The sequence below is a fragment of the Salmo salar genome, chromosome 06, assembly GCF_965601325.2.
Source record: "Salmo salar chromosome 06, fSalSal1, whole genome shotgun sequence".
NCBI classification, from domain to species: Eukaryota; Metazoa; Chordata; class Actinopteri; order Salmoniformes; family Salmonidae; genus Salmo; species Salmo salar.
The window spans coordinates 40,806,606-40,832,575 of record NC_138296.1 but is presented as its reverse complement, the minus strand read 5'-3'; the positions used below and the strand labels follow the sequence as shown (position 1 = coordinate 40,832,575).

Sequence of the window (25,970 nt, the reverse complement as noted above, 5' to 3'; positions counted from 1 at the left end):
CTATTTTACACCCTTTGAAAGATAAACATCTCCTTAATCTAACCACGTTTTACGATTTCAAAAAGGTTTTACGGCGAAAGCATAAATTTAGAGTATGTTAGGACAGTACATTTACAAGAGTTGTGTGTAATGTTTTGTCAATTCAAAGACAGGGTCACCAAAACCATAAAACCAGCTAAAATGATGCACTAACCTTTTACAATCTCCATCAGATGACACTCCTAGGACATTATGTTAGACAATGCATGCATTTTTAGTTCTATCAAGTTCATATTTATATCCAAAAACAGCGTTTTACTATGGTATTGATGTTGAGGAAATCGTTTCCCTCCAATAACCGGCAGTCAAGTCAGCGTCACAAATTAAATAATTAAAATTAGAAAACATTGGTAAAATATTATATTGTCATTTAAAGAATTATAGATTTACATCTCTTGAACGCAATCAACTTGCCAGATTTAAAAATAACCTTACTGGGAAATCACACTTTGCAATAATCTGAGCACTGCGCCCAGAAAAATACGCGTTGCGATACAGACTAGACGTCATGTTGGGGAGATCTAAAATCGAAAATACTATGTAAATAATCCATTACCTTTGATTCTCTTCATCAGATGTCACTTCCAGGTATCACAGGTCCATAACGAATGTAGTTTTGTTCAAAAAAGCTCATCATTTATGTCCAAAAATCTCCGTCTTGTTAGCACATGATCTAAGCCAGCCGGACTTCTCGTCATGAACGAGGGGAAAAAATATATTTACGTTCGTTCAAACATGTCAAACGTTGTATAGCATAAATCATTAGGGCCTTTTTTAACCAGAACATGAATAATATTCAAGGTGGACGAATGCATACTCTTTTATAACGTATTGGAACGAGGGTACCCAACATGAACTCGCGCGCCAGGTGTCTAATGGGACATCATCGTTCCATGGCTCTTGTTCGGTCAGATCTCCCTCCAGAAGACTCAAAACACTTTGTAAAGGCTGGTGACATCTAGTGGAAGCAATAGGAAGTGCCAAAATATTCCTCAGCCCCTGTGTTTTTCAATGGGATAGGTTTAAAGGTAATACAACACATCAGGTATCCACTTCCTGTCAGAAAATGTCTCAGGGTTTTGCCTGCCAAATGAGTTCTGTTATACTCACAGACACCATTCAAACAGTTTTAGAAACTTTAGAGTGTTTTCTATCCATATATAATACGTATATGCATATTCTAGTTACTGGGTAGGATTAGTAACCAGATTAAATCGGGTACATTTTTTTTATCCAGACGTGCAAATGCTGCCCCCTAGCCCTAACAGGTTAACAAGAAATTTGTGGAGTGGTTGAAAAACGAGTTTTAATGACTCCAACCTAAGTGTATGTAAAGTTCCGACTACAACTGTATGATAAACAGAGAGTAGCAGCAGCGTAAAAGAGGGGTTGGCGGGTGGGGCGTGGCGGGACACAATCCAGATAGTACGAGGGCCCTGGTTAGTCAGGCTTTTTGAGAAATTTTGTACATGAATGTATAGTTAAAGTTACTATGCATAGATAATAAACAGAGTGTAGCAGCGGGGAGGAGGGGGGCGGGGGGGCACACAATGGAAATAGTCTGGGTAGCCATTTGATTACCTGTTCAGGAGTCTTATGGCTTGGGGGTTAAAGCTGTTGATAAGCCTTTTGGTCTTAGACTTGGCGCTCCAGTACCGCTTGCCATGCCATGCGGTAGTAGAGAACAGTCTATGACTGGAGTGGCTGGGGTCTATGACAATTTGTAGGGCCTTCCTCTGACACCGCCTGGTGTAGAGGTCCTGGATGGCAGGCAGCTTAGCCCCAGTGATGTACTGGGCCGTACGCACTACCCTTTGTAGTGCCTTGCGTTCGGAGGCCGAGCAGTTGCCATACCAGGCAGCGATGCAACCAGTCAGGATGCTCTTGATGTTGCAGTTGTAGAACCTTTTGAGGATCTGAGGACCCATGGCAAATATGTTTAGTTTTCTGAGGGGGAATAGGCTTTGTCATGCCCTCTTCACGACTGTCGTGGTGTGTTTTGACCATTCTAGTTTGTTGGTGATGTGGACACCAAGGAACTTGAAGCTCTCAACCTGCTCCACTACAGCCCCATCAATGAGAATGGGGCCGTGCTCAGTCCTCCTTTTCCTGTAGTCCACTATCATTTCCTTGTCATGTTTATATTGAGGGATAGTTTGTTATTCTGGCACCACCCGGCCAGGTCTCTGACCTCCTCCCTATAGGCTGTCTTGTTAGTGATCAGGCCTACCACTGTTGTGTCATCGGCAAACTTAATGATGGTGTTGGAGTTGTTCCTGGCCACGCAGTTTTGGGTGAACAGGGAGTACAGGAGGGGACTGACCACGCACCGCTGTGGGGCTACAGTGTTGAGGATCAGAGTGGCGGATGTGTTCCTACCTACCCTCACCACCTGGGGGCGGCCCGTCAGGAAGTCCAGGATCCAGTTGCAAAGGGAGGTGTTTAGTCCCAGGATCCTTAGCTTATTGATGAGCTTTGAGGGCACTATGGTGTTGAACACCGAGCTGTAGTCAATTAATAGCATTCTCACGTAGGTTTTCCTTTCGTCCAGGTGGGAAAGGGTAGTGTGGAGTGCAATAGAGATTGCATCATCTGTGGATCTGTTTGGGCGGTATGCAAATTAATGTGAGCCGTTACCAGCCTTTCAAAGCACTTCATGGCTACGGACGTGAGTGCTACGGGTCTGTAGTCATTTAGGCAGATTATTTTAGTGTTCTTGGGCACAGGGACTATGGTGGTCTGCTTTAACATGTTGGGATTTTAAACTCAATCAGGGACTTGGTGAAGACACCTGCCAGTTGGTCAGCACATGCTCGGAGTACACATACTGGTAATCCGTCTGGCCCCGCGGCCTTGTGAATGTTGACCTGTTTAAAGGTCTTACTCAAGTAGGCTACAGTCGTCCAGAACAGCTGATGCTCTCATGCATGTCTCAGTGTTGCTGGCCTCGAAGCAATCAAAAAAGTGATTTAGCCCGTCTGGTAGGCTTGTGTCACTGGGCAGCTCGCGGCTGTGCTTCCCTTTGTAATCTGTAATAGTTTGCAGGCCCTGCCACATAAGACGAGCGTCGGAGCCGGTGTTGTCCGATTCAGCCTTAGTCCTGTATTGACGCTTTGCATGTTTGATGGTTCGTCATAGGGCATAGCAGGATTTCTTATAAGCTTCTGGGTTAGAGTCCCGCACCTTGAAAGTGGCGGCTCGACCCTTTAGCTCAGTGCAAGTGTTGCCTGTAATCCATGGCTTATGTTTGGGGTATGTAGGTACAGTCACTGTGGGGACAACGTCATCGATACACTTATTGATGAAGCCAGTGACTGATGTGGTGTACTCCTCAATGCCATCGGAAGAATCCCGGAACATTTTCCAGTCTGTGCTAGCAAAACAGTCCTGTAGTTTAGCATCAGCTTCATCTGACCACTTTTTTATAGACCGAGTCACTGGTGCTTCCGGCTTTAATGTTTGCTTGTAAGCAGGAATCAGGAGGATAGAATTGTGGTCAGATTTGCCGAATGGAGGGTGAGGGAGAGCTTTGTATGCATCTCTGTGTGTGGAGTACAGGTGATCTAGAATTTATTTTCCCTCTGGTTGCGCATTTAACATACTGATAGAAATTAGGTAAAACTGATTTAAGTTTCCCTGCAATAAAGTCCCCGGCCGCTAGGAGCGCCGTCTCTGGGTGTGCAGTTTCCTGTTTGCTTATTTCCTTATACAGCTGACTGAGTGCGGTCTTAGTGCCAGCATTTGTCTGTGGTGGTAAATAAACAGCCACAAAAAAGTATTGATGAAAACTCTCTTGGCAAATAGTGTGGTCTACAGCTTATCATGATATACTCTACTTCATGCGGGCAAAACCTAGACACTTCCATAGATTTCGTGCACCAGCTGTTGTTTACAAATATGCACAGACCCCCCCCCCTTGTGCTGTTCTATCTTGCCGGTGCAGCGTATATCCCGCAAGCTGAATATCCATGTTGTCATTCAGCCATGATTCAGTGAAACATAAGATGTTACAGTTTTTGATGTCCCGTTGGTAAGATATTCGTGATCGTACCTCATCTAATTTATTGTCCAATGATTGTACGTTGGCAAGTACTACGGACGGTAAAGGCAGGTTTTCCACTCGACCGTCGGCAGATCCTTACAAGGCACCCCGCTCTTTGTCCTTTGTACCTGTGTCTCTTTCTCTTGCCAATGATGAGGATTGTGGCCTTGTTGGGTGTCTGAAGTACATCCTGTGAGTCCTGCTTGTTGAAGAAAAAATCTTTGTCTAATCCGAGGTGAGTGATTGCTGTCCTGATATCCAGAAGCTCTTTTTTGCCGTAAGATACGGTGGCAGAAACATTATGTACAAAATAAGTTACAAATAACGTGATAAAAAACACGTAATAGCACAATTGGTTAGGTGCCCGTAAAAGTGCTGCCATTTCTTCCGGTGCCATTTTAGATAATGTCTCTTGGGCGAAAGAACAGCTGACTTCTACTATAAAACAGTGGATAGAATCAATGTTGGAGGTAGCATCTTATGAACAAATGCTTGCTACGATCACTGGTAGAAACGAAAATTCTAGAACCTGGACGTGTTTTTTTTGTCATGTTTCTAAGACTGGGAGGTGATTACTTGTGCTTGTGAACCCATTTAGTTCTATATTGTAACCTGTGAAATACTATTTGACTGTGTATATGTGCTATATTGGAAGATATGTTATGATGTCAAGCTCAATGTTTTTATGCTGTACAATGTTTTATTTTTGTTTTATTTGTTTATTTGTGGAAAAAAGGAAACAATAAATACAACTTTAATGAAAACAGAACAACAACCCCCCCCCCCCCCCCCCCGGAAATATCACATTTACATAAGTGTTCAGACCCTTTACTCAGTACTTTGTTGAAGCACCTTTGGCAGCGATTACAGCCTTGAGTCATCTTGGGAATGTCGCTACAAGCTTGGCACACCTGTATTTGGGGAGTTTCTCCAATTCTTCTCTGCAGATCCTCTCAAGCTCTTTTCAGGTTCGATGGGGAGCATTGCTGCACAGCTATTTTCAGGTCTCTCCAGAGATGTTCGACCGGGTTCAAGTCCGGGCTCTGTCTGGGCCGCTCAAGGACATTCAGAGACTTGTCCCGAAGCCACTCCTGCATTTTTATTATTTTTATTTAACCTTTGTTTAACTATGCAAGTCAGTTAAGAACAAATTCTTATTTACAATGACGGCTTACACCGGCCAAACCCGGACGACGCTGGGCCAATTGTGTGCCGGCCTATGGGACTCCCAATCACGGCCGGTTGTGATACAGCCTGGATTCGAACAAGGGTGTCTGTAGTGACGCCTCTTGAAGACCGCTGCGCCACTTGGGCTGTGTCTTGGCTGTGTGCTTAGGGTCGTTTTCCTGTTGGAAGGTGAACCTTAGCCCCAGTCTGAGGTCCTGAGCTCTCTGGAGCAGGTTTTCATCAATAATCTCTCTGTACTTTGCTCCTTTCATCTTTCCCTCAATCCTGACTAGTCTCCCAGATCCGGCTGCTGAAAAACATCCCCACAGCATGATGCTGCCACCACCATGCTTCACCATAGGGATGGTGCCAGGTTTCCTTCCGACGTGACGCTTGGCATTCAGGCCAAAGAATTCAATCTTGGTTTCATCAGATCACATAATATTGTTTCTCATGGTCTGAGAGTCCTTTATGTGACTTTTGCAACTCCAAGTGGGCTGTAATGTTCCTTTTACTGAGGAGTGGCTTTCGTCTGGCCACTCTACCATAAAGGCCTGATTGGTGGAGTGCTGCAGAGGTGGTTGTCCTTCTGGAAGGTTCTCCCATCTCCCCAGAGGAACTCTGGAGCTCTGTCAAAGTGACCATCGGGTTCTTGGTCAACTCTCCGACCAAGGCCCTTCTCCCCCGATTGCTCAGTTTGGCCGGGTGGCCAGCTCTAGGAAGAGTCTTGGTGGTTCCAAACTTCTTCCATTTAAGAATGATGGAGGCCGCTTTGTTCTTGGGGACCTTCAATGCTGCAGAAATGTTTTGGTAACCTTCCCAAGATCTGTGCCTCGACACAATCCTGTCTCGAAGCTCGACGGACAATTCGACCTTGTGGCTTGGTTTTTGCTCTGACATGCACTGTCAACTGTGGGACCTTATATAGATCATAAATCATGTCCTATCAATTGAATGTACCACAGGTAATGGATGATCAATGCAAACAGGACGCACCTGAGCTCAATTTCGAGTATCATAGCAAAGGGTCTGAATTCTTATGTAAATAAGGTATTTCAGTTTTTAGTTTTTATACATTTGCAAACATTTCCAAAAAACGTTTTCACTTTGTCATTATGGGGTAATGTGTGTAGATTGGAGGAAAAACAATTTAATCCATTTTAGAATAGAATAATTCTAATGTCACAATGTGGAAAAAGTCAAGGGGTCTGAATACTTTCCGAATGAATTGTATGCTGTGGGGAGACATGACTCTGTATTGTCATATGGCCTACACGCAGGATCACGTGATTGATGTCCCTGCTGTAACTGGCCAGATAACCACACAAGGCCATTTATGGAACTATTGTGAAATGGGGCCATCTTGGGAACTTTCCCCCCAGTTGACTGCAGCATACCAACCTTATTTGCTATCTTGGGATAGACTCAGATCATAGCCTATAGTTTGCACACATATCTTCGTATAATTGTATTAAATATTTGAAAGAATCAGGACTCAAACAACCATGTTTAACATGAGAATAGGATGTAAGATGTCTTCAAGATGTAAGATAACAACACAATGTAACATTTTACATTTCAGATTTGAATAAATTCATTATCAGTGAGAGAAGGCTACGTTTGCTATGCAGATCTCAGGAGCTTGTTGGTATTCCAATAGGCCTGTGTTGTAGCGGCCTATAAAACCAACAACGATGTTATTACCATTGTTGCTTTAGCAAACATCTGGTTTATTAATTATCAATCGACAATGATCAAGAGCTCGTTCATGATTTTCAATGAATACAATTTGACTGCTTATTTGACCAAGTCAGACTTGACTACAGGTAAACCTAGGTTGTGTAGGCAATCACTTTGACTATGTCTGCAAATAGCCTATTGAGGCGACTTATTATGCTTTACGCAATAATAATGGACTAAATCACAAATTGAGCACATCATTGCGCACATGTCACACATCATGAAAACATTGAGGCAAAAAGTACTAGTGGCAAAATATAACTCAATTGATTGAACATTAAATTGAGTTCAATATGATTGAAATAGCCTACATACATGGGCATATAAAGCCTGTTTTAATACAGTCATCTCGGTTTTCATTTGAAGAATAATTTTATCCTTCACATGTTTATAACAATTGCAGATACTTCGGCAACTTTGTTTTTGTTGTCGGCTTCGTGCTGATGTTATCTGCAGTCACAGACAGACTTAACATCTTGATTCTAGGTTTAGCAGAGATCTTCTGTAAATGAAAGGACGCGGATGGGCAAAAAAAGCATCTAACCATGCACGTTGGCTGCTCTATTAGGGGTCTGGATCACTCGTAGATGTGCAAAGGTTTTTAAGAGCGTTTTTAAGAGCCACGTTACCAATGAGGCCTCTGGGAAACGACTCGGCTACTAAAGACAAGTAGATTCTAGTAATGATCTTAAGGCTACGAAGACTCTGGGAAACTCCACTTCCAAATAGGGTATAGCCTAAAATATTGATGTTAACAATTTTGTGGTGGAACTGTCCAGGGACAGTATCTATTTAAAAAAAAACAATTTGTATAAATACAAATACAATGGTTTGTGTCGATGTCTTTATTTTCACTCAGGCAGGGATGTCAGAACATAATCACTTGTCTGGAGGGCATTTAGAAGTACCGACTGCCCATGGCTGCGACAACCACTTTCATGAACTTCTGCCAGGTTGCTTGGATTTCAGGAGTGAAAGAGGCTCCGAACTTGGCGGCAATGACAATTGTGAGGACGTCAGCCAACACCTGTGGACAAAAGACAAAGGAGGAAGATGTTAAATTAGACTGCCGTTTTTGTTTTACCTTTGTAATTAGACGTGTTGCTCTGATTGTTATATGTGTAGGCTTACATCAGGAAAGCCTAAAATATAAGCCTATTTCTCAAGACAGAAGGCATACCCTGAAATTGTCAGGGTCGACGAAGAGTTTGTTGGCGTGCGTCTCGCTCAGTGACTTGTATGTGGCCAAGATGTTGCCCATGTTCTTCACAGCTTTGTCCAGAGCTCCACACACGACCTTGCCGTGAGCAGCAACTTTGGGGTTGCCCATGATTGCTGCGGGAGTGGACACATCTCCGAAAGAGCCGAAATAACGCTGAGTCCAGGGGTAGACGATCAGGACTCTGTTATTGCAAGAACACCGAAATATGTGGATTATTTTCAAATGTATTTCAATTATATGCCTAGTTAATACTCTAACATGCTCCATTCAAACTTAACAATATCAACTCAATATTAATAGTAATAAGATAACAGGACAAGTATAATAGTGTTATAATTACTCATGAACATCTCCACTATAAACTATTTTAGATAATATATTTGAATGAGGCTGAAGCCATGACCTACCTTGCCAGAGCCAGTGGTCCGACCTCATTGATATCTACTTTGCCCCAGACAGCACTGATGGTGCTCTTCTCAGCGTCTGTCCAGTCAACCATGTTGTCAGTGTTTGATCTCCGGTTTTGCAACAAGATAAAACAAATCAATGTATTGTGTAGGGAGACACTTTGTCTGCAACTTATATTTATGAGTGCACTCCGCCCACTGGAGGCGGCGCATATGATTGGCTCTGGTAAAGATTAGTATTGGCCAAGTGAGCGCTACAGCTCTCGAACTTGACAAATTATAATCATTTATCTGTTAAACAGTAAATGTTAATTTATTAGTTGTTACAGAATCAAGTCTGTAGGTTAGATCATAAAACCTGGAAGCAAATGTAAATAGGCCTATATAGTTTTATCTCGGTTACCAACGTTTCAAAATTCGCATGATCATTATCTAAAACAGTTTTAATTTATCCAACTGATGCAAGACTAAAAGCAAGGTTATGGCAAAAATCTTCCGTAGATTACATTTCCTTCATTGCAGTGTATAAGGCTACACAAATGAAAAAATAGAAAGTGATGCAATCACTAAACATTTCTATGAATTTGGAAAATGTGATAATTTCAGCCAATTCCGGCCTACAATTTGGCACAGTTTCTTATCTACGACAAAATGATGCCTTCCTTTTTTATCGGGGTATTCAGACCGTTCCGCCCATTTTAAGTGATTAATTTCAAGACATTAAAAATGATACGCAGGAATGTCCTGTATTATTTGCAGATAGGTGGGTACCCATGTCCTCGCCTGACCTGTCTGTCTCTGACATTTTCTTCTTCCGATCATCATTCGAAGTCCAATCAACCTTATAATTGGGGATCATATCCAACTTCCAACCCCAGAGTAGGCATATCACAGATACATACAGGCCGTCATTGTAAATAACAATTTGTTCTTAACTGACTTGCCTAGTTAAATAAAGGTTAAAGAAGAAATAAATGTGAAACACGTCACTTTGAATACAATTTTTCCAATTGAATGCAGGTCTTTGAAGGTGGATTTGAATTTTGCAATTTCATTTACCAATGTAAGATCTATTATAGAACTCTACAATGAAATATATATAGTCCACCTTTAATTATTTAACATTATGTAGGATAGAACGACATTTGCGTCATAATCTAGGCCTATACAATTTCAAATAGCCAATGAACTATTAATGAAATATTTGTCTATTTTGGCAAAAGAAGCTTTATCTTTTGAATTAACTTATTGGAAATATATGCTCGGTTAGGCTACTCTGAAAGACTTCGTTTTATGCAACGAAAAAATAAAATAATGGTAATAATTATCTTTATCAAAAACATTTGTAAAATTGTTGACATCTGTTTCATCTGGTGCAATTGATTTAAATGCATTGTGTTACAGTACAGTCATTAAATTGTAGACTACAAAAAGAAACAAAGTTAATTAGGCCTAATGATGGATATTATTATTATTAACATAGCCATATGACATCTTATTGAAGGGTTTAATATGGAAATTCAAACTTAATATTTCATAAAAGCCAAAATAACGGTTCTTACTCTTTCATTATTTAACGTTAATTGGCTAAATTTCATTTTATATCCTAAATAACTATAAATGAAATATTTGGCTATTTTGGCAAAAGCAGCTGCAACTTTAGAATGAACCTATTGGAAATATGCTTGATCACACTGAAATAATTCGTTTTATGCAACAAAATAATCTTTATCAATCAAACTGTACATTTGTTGCATCTGGTAGGCCTACAATTCATGTATTTACATTGCGCAAAATAACAAAATGAATGATGGATATTAGAAACTGACCACTGACATGTTATTGAAGTTTAATATAAAAACGCTAACTTAAGCTTTTTTTTTTTTTTTTATCAAATATGAATATTTGATTAAAAAAACAGATCTTACTATTGGATTTTGACCAAGATGGTTGCAGTGTAAGGGGGGTGTACCCTAGTAGCTGGGCGTGTCTGCCGCTCTACTGTAATATAAAGGGTCCTAGTTGTATATATAGGCAGTCATCTTCTTCAGTTCATTTCTCGTAGATTTAATACAGGTCAATCAAAGGAGCAAAATGAGTCTGACAGCAAGGGACAAATCTGTGGTCAATGCCTTCTGGGGCAAGATTAAAGGAAAGGCAGATGTCGTCGGCGCTGAGGCTTTGGGAAGGTAAGTCTTCTTATTAATGAAAGACTGATGAGAATGGTTGTGTTTAACCTACTGACAGCGGCCTATGTGCCGACCCCAAATAAGCCTTTTAACATACAATAAGTCAACTACTTTCATTATATTGTAGACAGACGATGGGAGAAATCTGATACGCGTAATGCTTATAAGTTCAGCATCTAATACAAACGCCTATAGTACGAACTATTCTGTACCTTCCTTTGCAGGATGCTGACTGCTTACCCCCAGACTAAGACCTACTTCTCCCACTGGGCTGACCTGAGCCCCGGCTCTGCCCCAGTCAAGAAGCATGGAGCCGTCATCATGGGTGCAATTGGTAATGCTGTCGGACTGATGGACAACCTCGTGGGTGGACTGAGTGCTCTCAGCGATCTGCACGCCTTCAAGCTGCGCGTTGACCCTGGAAACTTCAAGGTTTGCCCCCAGATAACCTATTGTCTGTTTATTGATCACTCTCGACATCAACTCTGTTTGTTGCTATCGCTTAATCCTTCAATATTAACTTTTAAAATATACTTTTCAGATTCTGTCCCACAACATCCTTGTGACCCTGGCTATTCACTTCCCTGCGGATTTCACTCCCGAAGTGCACATTGCTGTGGATAAATTCCTTGCAGCCTTGTCCGCTGCCCTGGCTGACAAATACAGATAAGACCATCATGAAGTCCAAAATTGGACTCCAGTTCCTGCTCTGTTGTTATCACAAAATAAACAGGCAATGAATGAAGTTATGTCCTCTGTGTCCTTATTCCACCACAGTTCACCATCATTGAGAAAGGATCCCTTTCTAAATAGTACTAAATATTGCTTTAGGCGCACCATCCACTAGCTCTCTATGTTCTCCATAACTTTGGTTAGCCTATCTAATACGTGTAACATGAATTTTGCTGACCTCATTTAATATGTGATGAATATGGAGTAGTTCCAGATAGTGCTTGGTAAACTGAATGGACTGTATGAAGACGGTAGAGGCACAATGAAAACCTATTCAGAGATAAACAAATGTATTTTAGACCTATATGAATTAAATATTTTAATAACTTTGGAAAATGACCATGTAATTTGCAGCAAGATACTTAATTTGCAGCAAGATACTTACTAGAATAGGCTATTTTGTATTTTCAACGCAGAGAATTTGGTGGGGGAACTGAAATCGACTTTGAAAAACGAACACAAACACTCATTCTAGAAGTTCCATGCCTCGACTTTCTTTCAACCAAAACACCTTTCGGCACCGTGGCATTTTGTAGTTTATTTTGATACATGAGTATTTTTTAAATGTTGTAATAAAGTATCCTTGCGCATCTCTGATCCTAAATGTCTGTAAGTTAAATGGTTTTACTATTTCGTACAAACGTGTATTGTTTAATACATTTGTTGATATTTAGTCTAGTAGGCTTACTAGTAGTATAATCTCTCGGGTTTTTGTTGCACACCCTTGTTCCTGATTGTTTTTACCCGCGGGCTTGGTTTTGCCCGCAGGTTAGGCGCAGACGTAGCCTAACATATGGGGGAAAAGATGACACATGAGTATTTAAATTCATCTACAGTTTTGCACCGCAAACTTTGTTTGATGGGACTACGTGAATTGATGCACATTGAATGCCGTTTGGGTCTTTACCTGACAAAAAAAGATACGTCATATAACACTATTTGAAGCACTAAATACGCTTTTAAATTGACACGTCAAATAACACAATTATATTTTAGAATGTTGTGTGTGCTGAATTTGAACGCGCAAGCCAAGCACCACAACCACTATCAGTAGCACTGTCAAAGCTGTTCAAACAAGGTAGCCAAACACCACACACCCCGTCACGAACGATGTGTTTACAATCCAGCTCTGGAGAAAATAGACCACATTATTAGGGTGAGGCACATGGGCTACTAACAGCTTTCTACACAGCATACACTAAGTATTACTTTCTTAGATACAGTATACATTTCTCCCTTGCATGTTACATCATTTATGCAGCAGCATAGAAGACATGTTATGACTCACCTTGTGAAGGTGGCGCAGCGGTCCTTGGTTGGCAGATGTTGTCATCAAACTTTGTTATCAAAGTCTGGCATTTTCTGGATTTATGGTGGGAACTCGGGAAACACAGCCACTCCATTGAATAGCAGGCTAACGTTTGTGGTTTCTTTGCAACGCTTGCAGTTATCCACTGATTCCTTCCAAACGACTCATTGTTGAATTTGCGATTTCCAACTTGTTGTGGAATGTTTATGTCCAACGGCCGATAAGCACCGATACGTTTTATCTATAATTTCTCTTCATTATTTATCTTCATATGACAAGGATTAAAAAGGATTTGTCAGTAGATTGTCAACTTGATGACAATTGATGATGACTGATGATCAGTCCAATCAAAGCTATTGTAGATATAACGTGATTTGATGACGTTCTATCTGTGGCCAATGACCTTGAGCCTTCTTGGATGGGCACTTCTAATATAACTCCATGGCAGAACCCAAGGGCTAAAAAACATGTTTGTATGCGGCTTTATTAACTCAATTACATTTTGTGCCATCCTCTTTCCTTACCTCAATTAATATCCCATAGGCCGCTACATTATGGACAGAGTACGTGTATGAAAACCATCATCAAAACAGTTTTTTTCATTCACATTCCCCACATTTTGGAGTGTAGAAACCATGTGCCATCAGTACAATTGCAGGAGAACGTTTTCCATAAAAAACAATACTTCAAAAAGATAAATGCTTTTACATGTATTTTATTATTTTCAATATGTGTAGCTATGGCACAGCTTCCAGCCTAACAGACTGGAGTTGCAGTGTCGTCTCTCTTCCATATTGATGCTGTCGAGTGATGCTCTAGTGGTACTGTCTGCCAAGAGCGGACACAACGACAGCCAGGAACTTCTGGAAGGCTTCCTGAATATCAGCACTGAAAACGGCGGGACCGAGCTTGGCGGCCACGCACACGGTGATGCATTCAGCGAGGAGCTGTGGAGAGGGGACAGTAAAAGAATATTGGCATAAACTTTACGTCGGCTCACACCGCTATTTAATGCATAAGACTATGTGTCTCCTAGGCTAATTGGTCATATCTTTAAAAAATATATATAATAATTGTATGAAGAACATAATATTAGGCTATATGTATTTTCTGATAACGTTTAGTACTCACCCTGAAGTTATCGGGATCCACGTGCAGTTTCTCGGAGTGCTTCACGCTCAGTGCTGAATAGGAGTTCTTGATGTCATCCAGGTTCTGCACAGCTCTGTCCAGTCCGTGCATCACGACCTTTCCGTGCTTGGCCACGGCGGGGTTACCCATGATGGCAGCGGGTGTGGACAGGTTGCCGAAGGTGCTGAAGTGTCTCTGAGTCCATGGAAACACGATCAGAAGTCTAAAAAGAAATAAAACAGGCTTCCATTACAATTATACTTAACAATCAACATGGTCTGTATCGCACCAAAGGTGAAAACCGCGAATTCCTACAACGCAATTAGTGCTAAATATTCTAGGTAGCCTATTATCAAGTTATTATTTAATGATGTCTACATAAATATTATAAGAATGTACCTGGCCAGGGCCTGGGGTCCGATCTCATCCACGCTGATCTTTCCCCACAGGCCTAAGATGGCACTGCGCTCAGCATCTGTCCAGTCGACCATGTTGACGTTTGTTTGTTGATTTCCGTTGGTACTTGCAAAATGTTACAAGGGATCCCTGAGCTTTTTGTCTCCCGGGACGTCCAATTTATTGATGTTCAGTATCTCCGCCCTGAACAGGACACAGAAAATGATTGGATGAATGTCTTGAGGGGGCAAGGTCCTCGAGTGTGGCACATATCGGCATTGCGCCAACTTCATCCCACCTTTAAAGATAATGCTTGGTCATTTAGGCGTTACCAAATTCTAATTAGTACGGATGAAATAAACAAGTCATGATGAGCCTTCAATAACATATGCATACTTAATGATACAATCGAACATAATTTCAAAAAGTAAAATGTACAGACCTTTAAAGGATTTTGGTTCCTTTAGCCATAAATGCTCTTTTAATTGATCGTTGTAATATTGACATTGAATTGTAATATTATCTTTATAGAATGCTAATTCATGATGTAAGTGTTTATTTAGGGAAAAGCGTAGATTGGGAGTAAACTATTGAAGAAAGAGCATGACTCAAAATGTGTTTTATCTTCATATTCAGACGGCCCCACCCATTTGAAAGTTCCATATTTCTTTTTGAATGATTGATGGAAATGTCAGTTGGTGACAAGTCGTTTTCTAGGCCTTCATCAGGGGAATAAGTTCTAACTGGACACTATTCAATGTGGATATTAGCCTATTTCATTCAATGAAACTACAGCTTTTTGTTTAACTCCACTGAAATACAATGCATGTAGCCTATATATTGTTACAATTGATTGTGAGACTGTGTTGGATAGGCATCGGCAACGTTTTGCTACCAGAACAAAAACTTTCCATCGATTTTTCCATCGAACCTTTTGTAGGTTACAGAATCACATAGCCTATACTCACTCACCAATGAGTGCTGCAATATTAGACCTTAATAGACCTTAATATTAGACCTTAATATTAGACTAAACTTTAATTGTAAAGAAAATATTGAGGAATTAAGTGTTTCAAAAACCCATTGTTATTCAATCTATATGAAATAAATGCATGCATTGTTATGGCAACATTTTTACAAACGAAAGTATTATGTGCTAAGGTCATATGTTGGACATTACATGAATTGGCTCGGTTGCATAATTATAAAGTATAAAAAACATGAATCATGTCTTGGACAAATTCCCAATCAGAGGCGGAGCCAAGATTAGATCGGGGTGTGCCTTTTCTTGTGCCTCAATAAAAACAGCCTCTGAGTTTTCCACGCTCACAAGCTTATTTTCTCAGCATCTTCATTTAAGTGGATAAACGGACAAGACGCAGCTATGAGTCTCTCAGCCAAGGACAAAGCCAACGTGAAGGCCATCTGGGGCAAGATCCTCCCTAAAACCGATGAGATTGGAGAACAGGCTCTTTCCAGGTAATTACATAACGATGTAAATTCTAGACTAAGTACATGTAGGCTGTTGAAATTATTAGCGCAAAATTACTCAGTCAATTTGGAAGCTATAAACGCGTAGCCTACACTCTTAGAACAAAAGGTGCTATCTGGAACCTAGAAGGGTTGTTCAGCTGTCTCCATAAGATAACCCTTTGAAGAACCCTTCTTGGTTCCAAGTAGAGAACCCTTTTGGTTCCAGGTAGAACCCCTTTTAGTTCCATGTGGAACCCTTTTCCCAGAGGCTTCTACCTGAAACACAAAGGGTTCTACTTGGAACAAAAAAGGCTCTAACTGGAAACAAAAAGGGTTATCCAATAGGACAGCCGAAGAACCCATTTGGATCCACTTTTTCTATGAGTGTATGTAGGCGAAAATAAGTTGCGGGAGCACTGAACGAATGATTATTTAAGATTAATTTTGGCTCACCCGATTTCTAATGTCCACGACAGGATGCTTGTCGTCTACCCCCAGACCAAGACCTACTTCTCCCACTGGACTTCCGTGGCCCCCGGTTCCGATCCAGTGAAGAAACACGGCATCACCATCATGAATCAGATCGATGACTGTGTTGGACACTTGGACGACCTTTTTGGTTTCTTGACCAAGCTCAGTGAACTGCACGCCACCACGCTGAGGGTGGACCCCAACAACTTCAAGGTAAGATCATTTAAAAAAATAACACTAAAAATATCTGAGTTTTTACCTGTGTAAATGTGAAATAATCTATTTCCCTTTTTCTTTGCAGATCCTGGCTCACAACCTGATTGTGGTCTTTGCCGCCTACTTCCCTGCGGAATTTACCCCCGAGATCCACCTGTCCGTGGACAAGTTCCTGCAGCAAGTGGCTCTGGCCCTGGCGGAGAAGTACCGCTAAACCGGAGTTCAGCTGTCATGCTGTCATCCGAGGAATAATGTCCATCCAATATTGGCACACTGACAATAAACCTAACTGAAACTCATACCGAGGTGTTTGTTGTTTGTCATTTTAATTGTCTTACATTGTCTTGTGATTTATACTGTAGGCTATATTTGGATTATCTTGTAGAATGTATTTGTCAAGTCAAGTATAAAATAAAGTTAATAGCCTATTTCACAGTATTTCAAAGGCATCTCATAAAAATGATGCACTTCACAATACATGTATATTCTTACTCCACCTTTGCATACACCTTGAACTTAAAAAGTCCCAAATGAATGTGCCTGAGACCAATATGTTGTGGCCAGACATTACGGTCCATCATGGACATTACCAGGACCTGGCTTTCAGGGCTTTAGCCCGCTATGAATTTGGGTCAGCATTGAATCTTTTGCGCTGCTGCAATGGTTTAAAAAAAAGTGTAGTCAGCAGAATGCGCCACTTAGTTCATGGAGCTGTGGTTACTCGAAACCCTGGAAGTCATCCAACAGTTATAATCAGGAGTGTAGTGCTGCGGGTGTACAGCGGAGCGACGCTCTGCCACTCCTTAAAATGGTGATATGTCTCGCAAGATCACTTCATGATTAATTAGTATTCTACATAACAAACCGACAATAATAGCATGATAATGTCAGGCTACTGTTATACCAAAAACACCATGTCATTTCTTATGATAATTTAGGATGATTGTGCTGAAATGTTGTTGTTTTTTAATTCTCATGTGGTGGCTGTGTTGATTTACTCCGTCTGTCCTAAAATGTGATTAGTTAGGCCGGTTAGCCACCCTTACATCATTCAAGAAAATCGAAATGCACTTTCCCATGATACTGATTGGATCAAATGGTTGGCATGCATGCAGCATGGACATTTCACCTGTGCAACGTGAAGAATGATCATTATCATTGACAGTGATGATGGCCTAATTTATAATAAGGTAGGCCTAATTTGGTGTTTTAGTATTTTAAAAATAGAACATTTTCCTTTAGCCACTTACAGTATGTGTAGGCATAGTTAATCATGCAGTTTGGATGATGCGTTGTATGTAGCCTATACATTCTAGAATTATTTTATCCATTGATGGTATGTGTGGTCAACTGATAATTCCAGCAGCGTTTTGATTGGACAGCATCACTGCGCTGCTTTGAGAGAAGGAACTCAGCTTGATAAATCAAGAAATCAATCAATGTCCGATTTTTGTTTTCACTGGATCTCCATGTGAATATTTTATTTATTTATTTTTATTTATTTCACCTTTATTTAACCAGGTAGGCAAGTTGAGAACAAGTTATCATTTACAATTGCGACCTGGCCAAGATAAAGCAAAGCAGTTCGACAACATACAAAAACACAGAGTTACACATGGAGTAAAACAACATACAATCAATGATACAGTAGACAAAAATAAGACTATATACAATGTGAGCAAATAATGTGAGATAAGGGAGGTAAAGGCAACAAAAGGCCATGGTGGCAAAGTAAATAAAGTATAGCAAGTAAAACACTGGAATGGTAGAATTATAATTTGAAGAAAGTTCAAATTTAAAATCTTAATAATATGGTGCAAAGGAGCAAAATAATAAATAAAATAAATAAATACAGTAGGGGAAGAGGTAGTAGTTTGGGCTAAATTATAGATGGGCTATGTACAGGTGCAGTGATCTGGGAGCTGCTCTGATAGCTGGTGCTTAAAGCTAGTGAGGGAAATAAGTGTTTCCAGTTTCAGAGATTTTTGTAGTTCGTTCCAGTCATTGGCAGCAGAGAACTGGAAGGAGAGACGACCAAAGGAGGAGTTGGCTTTAGGGGTGACCAGAGAGATATACCTGCTGGAGCACATGCTACAGGTCGGTGCTGCTATGGTGACCAGTGAGCGGAGATAAGGGGGGACTTTACCTAGCAGGGTCTTGTAGATGACCTGGAGCCAATGTGTTTGGCGACAATTATGAAGCGAAGGCCAGCCAACGAGAGCGTACAGGTCGCAGTGGTGGGTAGTATATGGGGCTTTGGTGACAAAACGGATGGCACTGTGATAGACTGCATCCAGCTTGTTGAGTAGGGTATTGGAGGCTATTTTGTAAATGACATCGCCGAAGTCGAGGATTGGTAGGATGGTCAGTTTTACGAGGGTATGTTTGGCAGCATGAGTGAAGGATGCTTTGTTGCGAAATAGGAAGCCAATTCTAGATTTAACTTTGGATTGGAGATGATTGATGTGAGTCTGGAAGGAGAGTTTACAGTCTAACCAGACACCTAGGTATTTGTAGTTATCCACAAATTCTAAGTCAGAACCGTCCAGAGAAGTGATGCTGGACAGGCGGGCAGGTGCAGGCAGCGATCGGTTGAAGAGCATGCATTTAGTTTTACTTGTATTTAGGAGCAGTTGGAGACCACGGAAGGAGAGTTGTATGTATTGAAGCTCGTCTGGAGGGTTGTTAACACAGTGTCCAAAGAAGGGCCAGAAGTATACAGAATGGTGTCGTCTGCGTAGAGGTGGATCAGAGATTCACCAGCAGCAAGAGCGACATCATTGATGTATACAGAGAAAAGAGTTGGCCCAAGAATTTAACCCTGTGGTACCCCCATAGAGACTGCCAGAGGTCCGGACAGCAGGCCCTCCGATTTGACACACTGAACTCTATCAGAGAAGTAGTTGGTGAACCAGGCGACGCAATCGTTTGAGAAACCAAGGCTACTGAGTCTGCCGATGAGGATGTGGTGATTAACAGAGTCAAAAGCTTTGGCCAGGTCAATGAATACGGCAGCACAGTATTGTTTCTTATCGATGGTGGTTACGATGTCGTTTAGGACCTTGAGCGTGGCTGAGGTGCACCCATGACCAGCTCTGAAACCAGATTGCATAGCGGAGAGGGTGCGGTGGGATTCGAAATGGTCGGTAATCTGTTTGTTGACTTGGCTTTCGAAGACCTTAGAAAGGCAGGGTAGGATGGATATAGGTCTGTAGCAATTTGGGTCAAGAGTGTCACCTCCTTTGAAGAGGGGGATGACAGCAGCTGCTTTCCAATCTATGTGAATCTCAGACGACACGAAAGAGAGGTTGAACAGGCTAGTAATAGGGGTTGCAATAATTTCGGCAGATAATTTTAGAAAGAAAGGGTCCAGATTGTCAAGCCCAGCTGATTTGTAGGGGTCCAGATTTTGCAGCTCTTTCAGAACATAAGCTGAATGGATTTGGGAGAAGGAGAAATGGGGGAGGCTTGGGCGAGTAGCTGTGGGGGGTGCAGTGCTGTTGAATGCAGTAGGGGTAGTTAGGTGGAAAGCATGGCCAGCCGTAGAAAAATGCTTATTGAAATTCTCAATTATAGTGGGCTTATCGGTGGTGACAGAGTTTCCTATCCTCATTGCAGTGGGCAGTTGGGAGGAGGTGTTCTTATTCTCCATGGACTTTACAGTGTCCCAGAACTTTTTAGAGTTTGAGTTGCAGGAAGCAAAATTCTGTTTGACAAAGCTAGCCTTGGCGTTTCTAATTGCCTGTGTGTATTGGTTTCTAACTTCTCTGAAAAGTTGCATATCGCGGGTGCAGTTCGATGCTAATGCAGAACGCCACAGGATATTTTTGTGTTGGTTAAGGGCAGTCAGGTCTGGGGAGAACCAAGGGCTATATCTGTTCCTGGTTCTAAATTTCTTGAAAGGGGCATGCTTATTTAAGATGGTGAGGAAGGCATTTAAAAAAAATAACCAGGCATCCTCTACTGACGGGATGAGGTCAATATCTTTCCAGGATACCAGGGCCAGGTCGATTAGAAAGGCTTGCTCGTTGAAATGTTTCAGGGAGCGTTTGACAGTGATGAGTGGAGGTCGTTTGACCTCTGAACCATTACGGGTGCAGGCAATGAGGCAGTGATCGCTGAGATCTTGGTTGAAAACAGCAGAGGTGTATTTAGAGGGCACGTTGGTTAGGATGATATCTATGAGGGTGCCAGTGTTTGCGGCTTTGGGGTTGTACCTGGTGGATTCATTAATAATTTGTGTGAGATTGAGGGCATCAAGCTTGGATTGTAGGATGGCTGGGGTGTTAAGCATGTCCCAGTTTAGGTCACCTAGTAGCACGAGCTCTGAAGATAGATGGGGGGCAATCAGTTCACATATGGTGTCCAGAGCACAGCTAGGGGCCGAGGGGGGTCTATAGCAGGCGGCGACGGTGAGAGACTTGTTTTTGGAGAGGTGGATTTTTAAAAGTAGAAGTTCAAATTGTTTGGGTACAGACCTGGATAGCAGGACAGAGCTCTGCAGGCTATCTCTGCAGTAGATTGCAACACCGCCCCCTTTGGTCATTCTATCTTGTCTGAAAACGTTGTAGTTAGGGATGAAGATTTCAGAGTTTTTGGTGGACTTCCTAAGCCAAGATTCAGACACAGCTAGGACATCCGGGTTGGCAGAGTGTGCTAAAGCAGTGAATAAAACAAACTTAGGGAGGAGGCTTCTAATGTTAACATGCATGAAACCAAGGCTATTACGGTTACAGAAGTCATCAAAAGAGAGCGCCTGGGGAGTAGGAGTGGAGCCAGGCACTGCAGGGCCTGGATTCACCTCTACATCCCCAGAGGAGCAGAGAAGAATGAGTATAAGGGTACGGCTAAAAGCTATAAGAATTGGTCGTCTGTGACGTCCAGAATAGAGAGAAAAAGGAGCAGGTTTCTGGGGGCGATAAAATAGCTTCAAGGTATAATGTACAGACAAAGGTATGGTGTGATGTGAATACAGAGGAGGTAAACCTAGGCATTTAGTGATGATGAGAGAGATATTGTCTCTAGAAACATCATTGAAACCAGAAGATGTCATAGCATGTGTGGGTGGAGGAACTGAGAGGTTGGATAAGGTATAATGAGCAGGGCTAGAGCCTCTACAGTGAAATAAGCCAATAAACACTAACCAGAACAGCAATGGACATTGCATATTGACATTGAGGAGAGGCATGCTTAGCCGAGTGATCAAAGAGTCCAGTGAGATTCAGACAGCTAGCCGGGCCATAGGTAGCAAGCTGGTGGAAGATCGAGGGAGGTCTGTTTTTAGCCACCTCGTGCGTTTCCGTCTGTGGGTTAGTGGGGTTCCGTGTGGAAGGGGGGACCAGTCCAAGTTGGCAAAATAGTTAGTTATAGTGGCCCAGGAAAAGTGTCCGATAGACCTATTCAGATCGCAGCCGATAAGACAACTAACGATTAACGATTAGTGGGCCGCAGATGGGCGATCAGGTTACGTCGCGATAACTCCCTCGGGCAGATAACGTCGGAGGTCCAGTCGTGAGGGCCCAATGGGGCTCCGCATCGGCAGTAAAGCGGGTCAGGATAGGTGATTGTAGCCCAGGGGACACTTCAGCTGGCTAGCTCAGGAAAAGCCCACGAGTGGCTGACGGAACTCTTCAGCTGGCTAGCTCCGGGATAATGTGTGTTAATTCCGGGACCGACGTTGCCAATAGTCACTCAGGTAGCAGCTAGTTAGCTGCAAGATCCAGGTGTAAATGTCCTGAGCCTGCAGTAGAAATCGGGAAAAGGAGAGAGAATAGGTCCGGTATGCTCTGGTCTGAGTCGCGCTGTACAAAAAACTGGCGATAGCTTTTCGAGCTAACGGATAGCTGAGGACAGCTAACCGTGGCTAGCTGAACTCCAACGTTAGCCAGTGAAAATGGCTAACCTCTGGCTAGCTTCTGTTGTGGATTTCGGATTTGAGGTAAATAATACTTTCTTTTTTAAATTGGTGAGGCGGGTTGCAGGAGAGTGCTTTGAGGTTGAGTTTTAGAAGGAAAAAAAAAAAAAGATAATGCGAAGAAAAATATGTAAATATATATATATATATATATACACGGGACACAACAAGAGGAGGGTAAAGGATGCCTGAACTGCTACGCCATCTTGGAAGAGTATTTTTTAATTGTATTTAGTTACAATTAGTCTGGGAAATGTTCTCATGATCCATTTGGATGACACATTTGCGACCAAGCTTTAACTTCCTGACGTCTTGAGATGTTGCTTCAATATATCCACATAAATTTCCTCCCTCATGATGCCATCTATTTTGTGAAGTGCACCAGTCCCTCCTGCAGCAAAGCACCCCCATGCTCTCACCACTGGTGTCCCCCAGGGCTCTGTTCTAGGCCCTCTCCTATTCTCGCTATACACCAAGTCACTTGGCTCTGTCATATCCTCACATGGTCTCTCCTATCATTGCTATGCAGACGACACACAATTAATCTTCTCCTTTCCCCCTTCTGATAACCAGGCGGCGAATCGCATCTCTGCATGTCTGTCAGACATATCAGTGTGGATGACGGATCACCACCTCAAGCTGAACCTCGGCAAGACGGAGCTGCTCTTCCTCCCAGGGAAGGACTGCCCGTTCCATGATCTCGCCATCACGGTTGACAACTCCCTTGTGTCCTCCTCCCAGAGTGCTAAGAACCTCGGCGTGATCCTGGACAACACCCTGTCGTTCTCCACTAACATCAAGGCGGTGACCCGATCCTGTAGGTTCATGCTCTACAACATTCGCAGAGTACGACCCTGCCTCACACAGGAAGCGGCGCAGGTCCTAATCCAGGCACTTGTCATCTCCCGTCTGGATTACTGCAACTCGCTGTTGGCTGGGCTCCCTGCCTGTGCCATTAAACCCCTACAACTCATCCAGAACGCCGCAGCCCGTCTGGTGTTCAACCTTCCCAAGTTCTCTCACGTCACCCCGCTCCTCCGCTCTCTCCACTGGCTTCCAGTTGAAGCTCGCATCCGCTACAAGACCATGGTGATTGCCTACGGAGCTGTGAAGGGAACGGCACCTCCATACCTTCAGGCTCTGATCAGGCCCTACACCCAAACAAGGGCACTGCGTTCATCCACCTCTGGCCTGCTGGCCCCCCTACCTCTGAGGAAGCACAGTTCCCGCTCAGCCCAGTCAAAACTGTTCGCTGCTCTGGCACCCCAATGGTGGAACAAGCTCCCTCACGACGCCAGGACAGCGGAGTCAATCACCACCTTCCGGAGACATCTGAAACCCCACCTCTTTAAGGAATACCTAGGATAGGATAAAGTAATCCTTCTAACCCCCCCCCCCCCCTTAAAAGATTTAGATGTACTATTGTAAAGTGGTTGTTCCACTGGATATCATAAGGTGAATGCACCAATTTGTAAGTCGCTCTGGATAAGAGCGTCTGCTAAATGACTTAAATGTAATGTAAATGTAAATGATAATGCCACCCCCGTCCTTCACGGTTGGGATGGTGTTCTCCGGCTTGCAAACCTCCCCCTTTTCCTCCAAACATAACGATGGTCATTATGGCCAAACAGTTCTATTTTTGTTTCATCAGATCAGAGGACATTTCTCCAAAAAGTACGATCTTTGTCCCCATGTGCATTTGCAAACCGTTCTGGGATTGATGGGATTGTTCTGGGATTGATTTGTACTGGAATTCTGGAATTTTCCAAGTTGTTTAAAGGCACAGTCAACTTAGTGTATGTAAACTTCTGACCCACTGGAATTGTGATACAAGTGAAATAATCTGTCTGTAAACAATTGTTGAAAACATTACTTGTGTCATGCACAAAGTAGATGTCCTAACCGACTTTCCAAAACTATAGTTTGTTAACAAGAAATTTGTGGAGTGGTTGAAAAACGAGTTTTAATGACTCCAACCTAAGTGTATGTAAAGTTCCGACTACAACTGTATGATAAACAGAGAGTAGCAGCAGCGTAAAAGAGGGGTTGGCGGGTGGGGCGTGGCGGGACACAATCCAGATAGTACGAGGGCCCTGGTTAGTCAGGCTTTTTGAGAAATTTTGTACATGAATGTATAGTTAAAGTTACTATGCATAGATAATAAACAGAGTGTAGCAGCGGGGAGGAGGGGGGGGGGGGCACACAATGGAAATAGTCTGGGTAGCCATTTGATTACCTGTTCAGGAGTCTTATGGCTTGGGGGTTAAAGCTGTTGATAAGCCTTTTGGTCTTAGACTTGGCGCTCCAGTACCGCTTGCCATGCCATGCGGTAGTAGAGAACAGTCTATGACTGGAGTGGCTGGGGTCTATGACAATTTGTAGGGCCTTCCTCTGACACCGCCTGGTGTAGAGGTCCTGGATGGCAGGCAGCTTAGCCCCAGTGATGTACTGGGCCGTACGCACTACCCTTTGTAGTGCCTTGCGTTCGGAGGCCGAGCAGTTGCCATACCAGGCAGCGATGCAACCAGTCAGGATGCTCTTGATGTTGCAGTTGTAGAACCTTTTGAGGATCTGAGGACCCATGGCAAATATGTTTAGTTTCCTGAGGGGGAATAGGCTTTGTCATGCCCTCTTCACGACTGTCGTGGTGTGTTTTGACCATTCTAGTTTGTTGGTGATGTGGACACCAAGGAACTTGAAGCTCTCAACCTGCTCCACTACAGCCCCATCAATGAGAATGGGGCCGTGCTCAGTCCTCCTTTTCCTGTAGTCCACTATCATTTCCTTGTCATGTTTATATTGAGGGATAGTTTGTTATTCTGGCACCACCCGGCCAGGTCTCTGACCTCCTCCCTATAGGCTGTCTTGTTAGTGATCAGGCCTACCACTGTTGTGTCATCGGCAAACTTAATGATGGTGTTGGAGTTGTTCCTGGCCACGCAGTTTTGGGTGAACAGGGAGTACAGGAGGGGACTGACCACGCACCGCTGTGGGGCTACAGTGTTGAGGATCAGAGTGGCGGATGTGTTCCTACCTACCCTCACCACCTGGGGGCGGCCCGTCAGGAAGTCCAGGATCCAGTTGCAAAGGGAGGTGTTTAGTCCCAGGATCCTTAGCTTATTGATGAGCTTTGAGGGCACTATGGTGTTGAACACCGAGCTGTAGTCAATTAATAGCATTCTCACGTAGGTTTTCCTTTCGTCCAGGTGGGAAAGGGTAGTGTGGAGTGCAATAGAGATTGCATCATCTGTGGATCTGTTTGGGCGGTATGCAAATTAATGTGAGCCGTTACCAGCCTTTCAAAGCACTTCATGGCTACGGACGTGAGTGCTACGGGTCTGTAGTCATTTAGGCAGATTATTTTAGTGTTCTTGGGCACAGGGACTATGGTGGTCTGCTTTAACATGTTGGGATTTTAAACTCAATCAGGGACTTGGTGAAGACACCTGCCAGTTGGTCAGCACATGCTCGGAGTACACATCCTGGTAATCCGTCTGGCCCCGCGGCCTTGTGAATGTTGAC

At 42.8% G+C, this 25,970-nt stretch overlaps 4 protein-coding genes across 4 annotated transcripts; 2 read left to right on the top strand and 2 right to left on the bottom strand.

Moving 5' to 3' along the window:
* Positions 1-7,818: 7,818 nt before the first annotated feature.
* Positions 7,819-8,784, bottom strand: LOC106607112 (hemoglobin subunit beta-1). Its single transcript, XM_045720509.2, has 3 exons — positions 8,618-8,784; positions 8,169-8,391; positions 7,819-8,015 (listed from the first exon to the last, which is right to left on the bottom strand). The coding sequence occupies exons 1-3, from the start codon at positions 8,707-8,709 to the stop codon at positions 7,887-7,889; spliced, it is 444 nt and encodes a 147-aa protein (XP_045576465.1). The 5' UTR covers positions 8,710-8,784; the 3' UTR covers positions 7,819-7,886.
* A 1,857-nt stretch (positions 8,785-10,641) lies between these two features.
* LOC123743440 (hemoglobin subunit alpha-like) lies at positions 10,642-11,551 on the top strand. Its single transcript, XM_045720510.2, has 3 exons — positions 10,642-10,806; positions 11,031-11,238; positions 11,348-11,551. The coding sequence occupies exons 1-3, from the start codon at positions 10,712-10,714 to the stop codon at positions 11,474-11,476; spliced, it is 432 nt and encodes a 143-aa protein (XP_045576466.1). The 5' UTR covers positions 10,642-10,711; the 3' UTR covers positions 11,477-11,551.
* A 1,995-nt stretch (positions 11,552-13,546) lies between these two features.
* On the bottom strand, positions 13,547-14,621 carry LOC106595268 (hemoglobin subunit beta). Its single transcript, XM_045720508.2, has 3 exons — positions 14,378-14,621; positions 13,979-14,201; positions 13,547-13,794 (listed from the first exon to the last, which is right to left on the bottom strand). Exons 1-3 carry the CDS (start codon positions 14,467-14,469, stop codon positions 13,663-13,665), a joined length of 447 nt encoding a protein of 148 aa, XP_045576464.2. The 5' UTR covers positions 14,470-14,621; the 3' UTR covers positions 13,547-13,662.
* Positions 14,622-15,682: 1,061 nt separating this feature from the next.
* Positions 15,683-16,833, top strand: LOC123743441 (hemoglobin subunit alpha-4-like). The gene is made up of 3 exons (XM_045720511.2): positions 15,683-15,853; positions 16,324-16,531; positions 16,620-16,833. Exons 1-3 carry the CDS (start codon positions 15,759-15,761, stop codon positions 16,746-16,748), a joined length of 432 nt encoding a protein of 143 aa, XP_045576467.1. The 5' UTR covers positions 15,683-15,758; the 3' UTR covers positions 16,749-16,833.
* Positions 16,834-25,970: the final 9,137 nt, after the last annotated feature.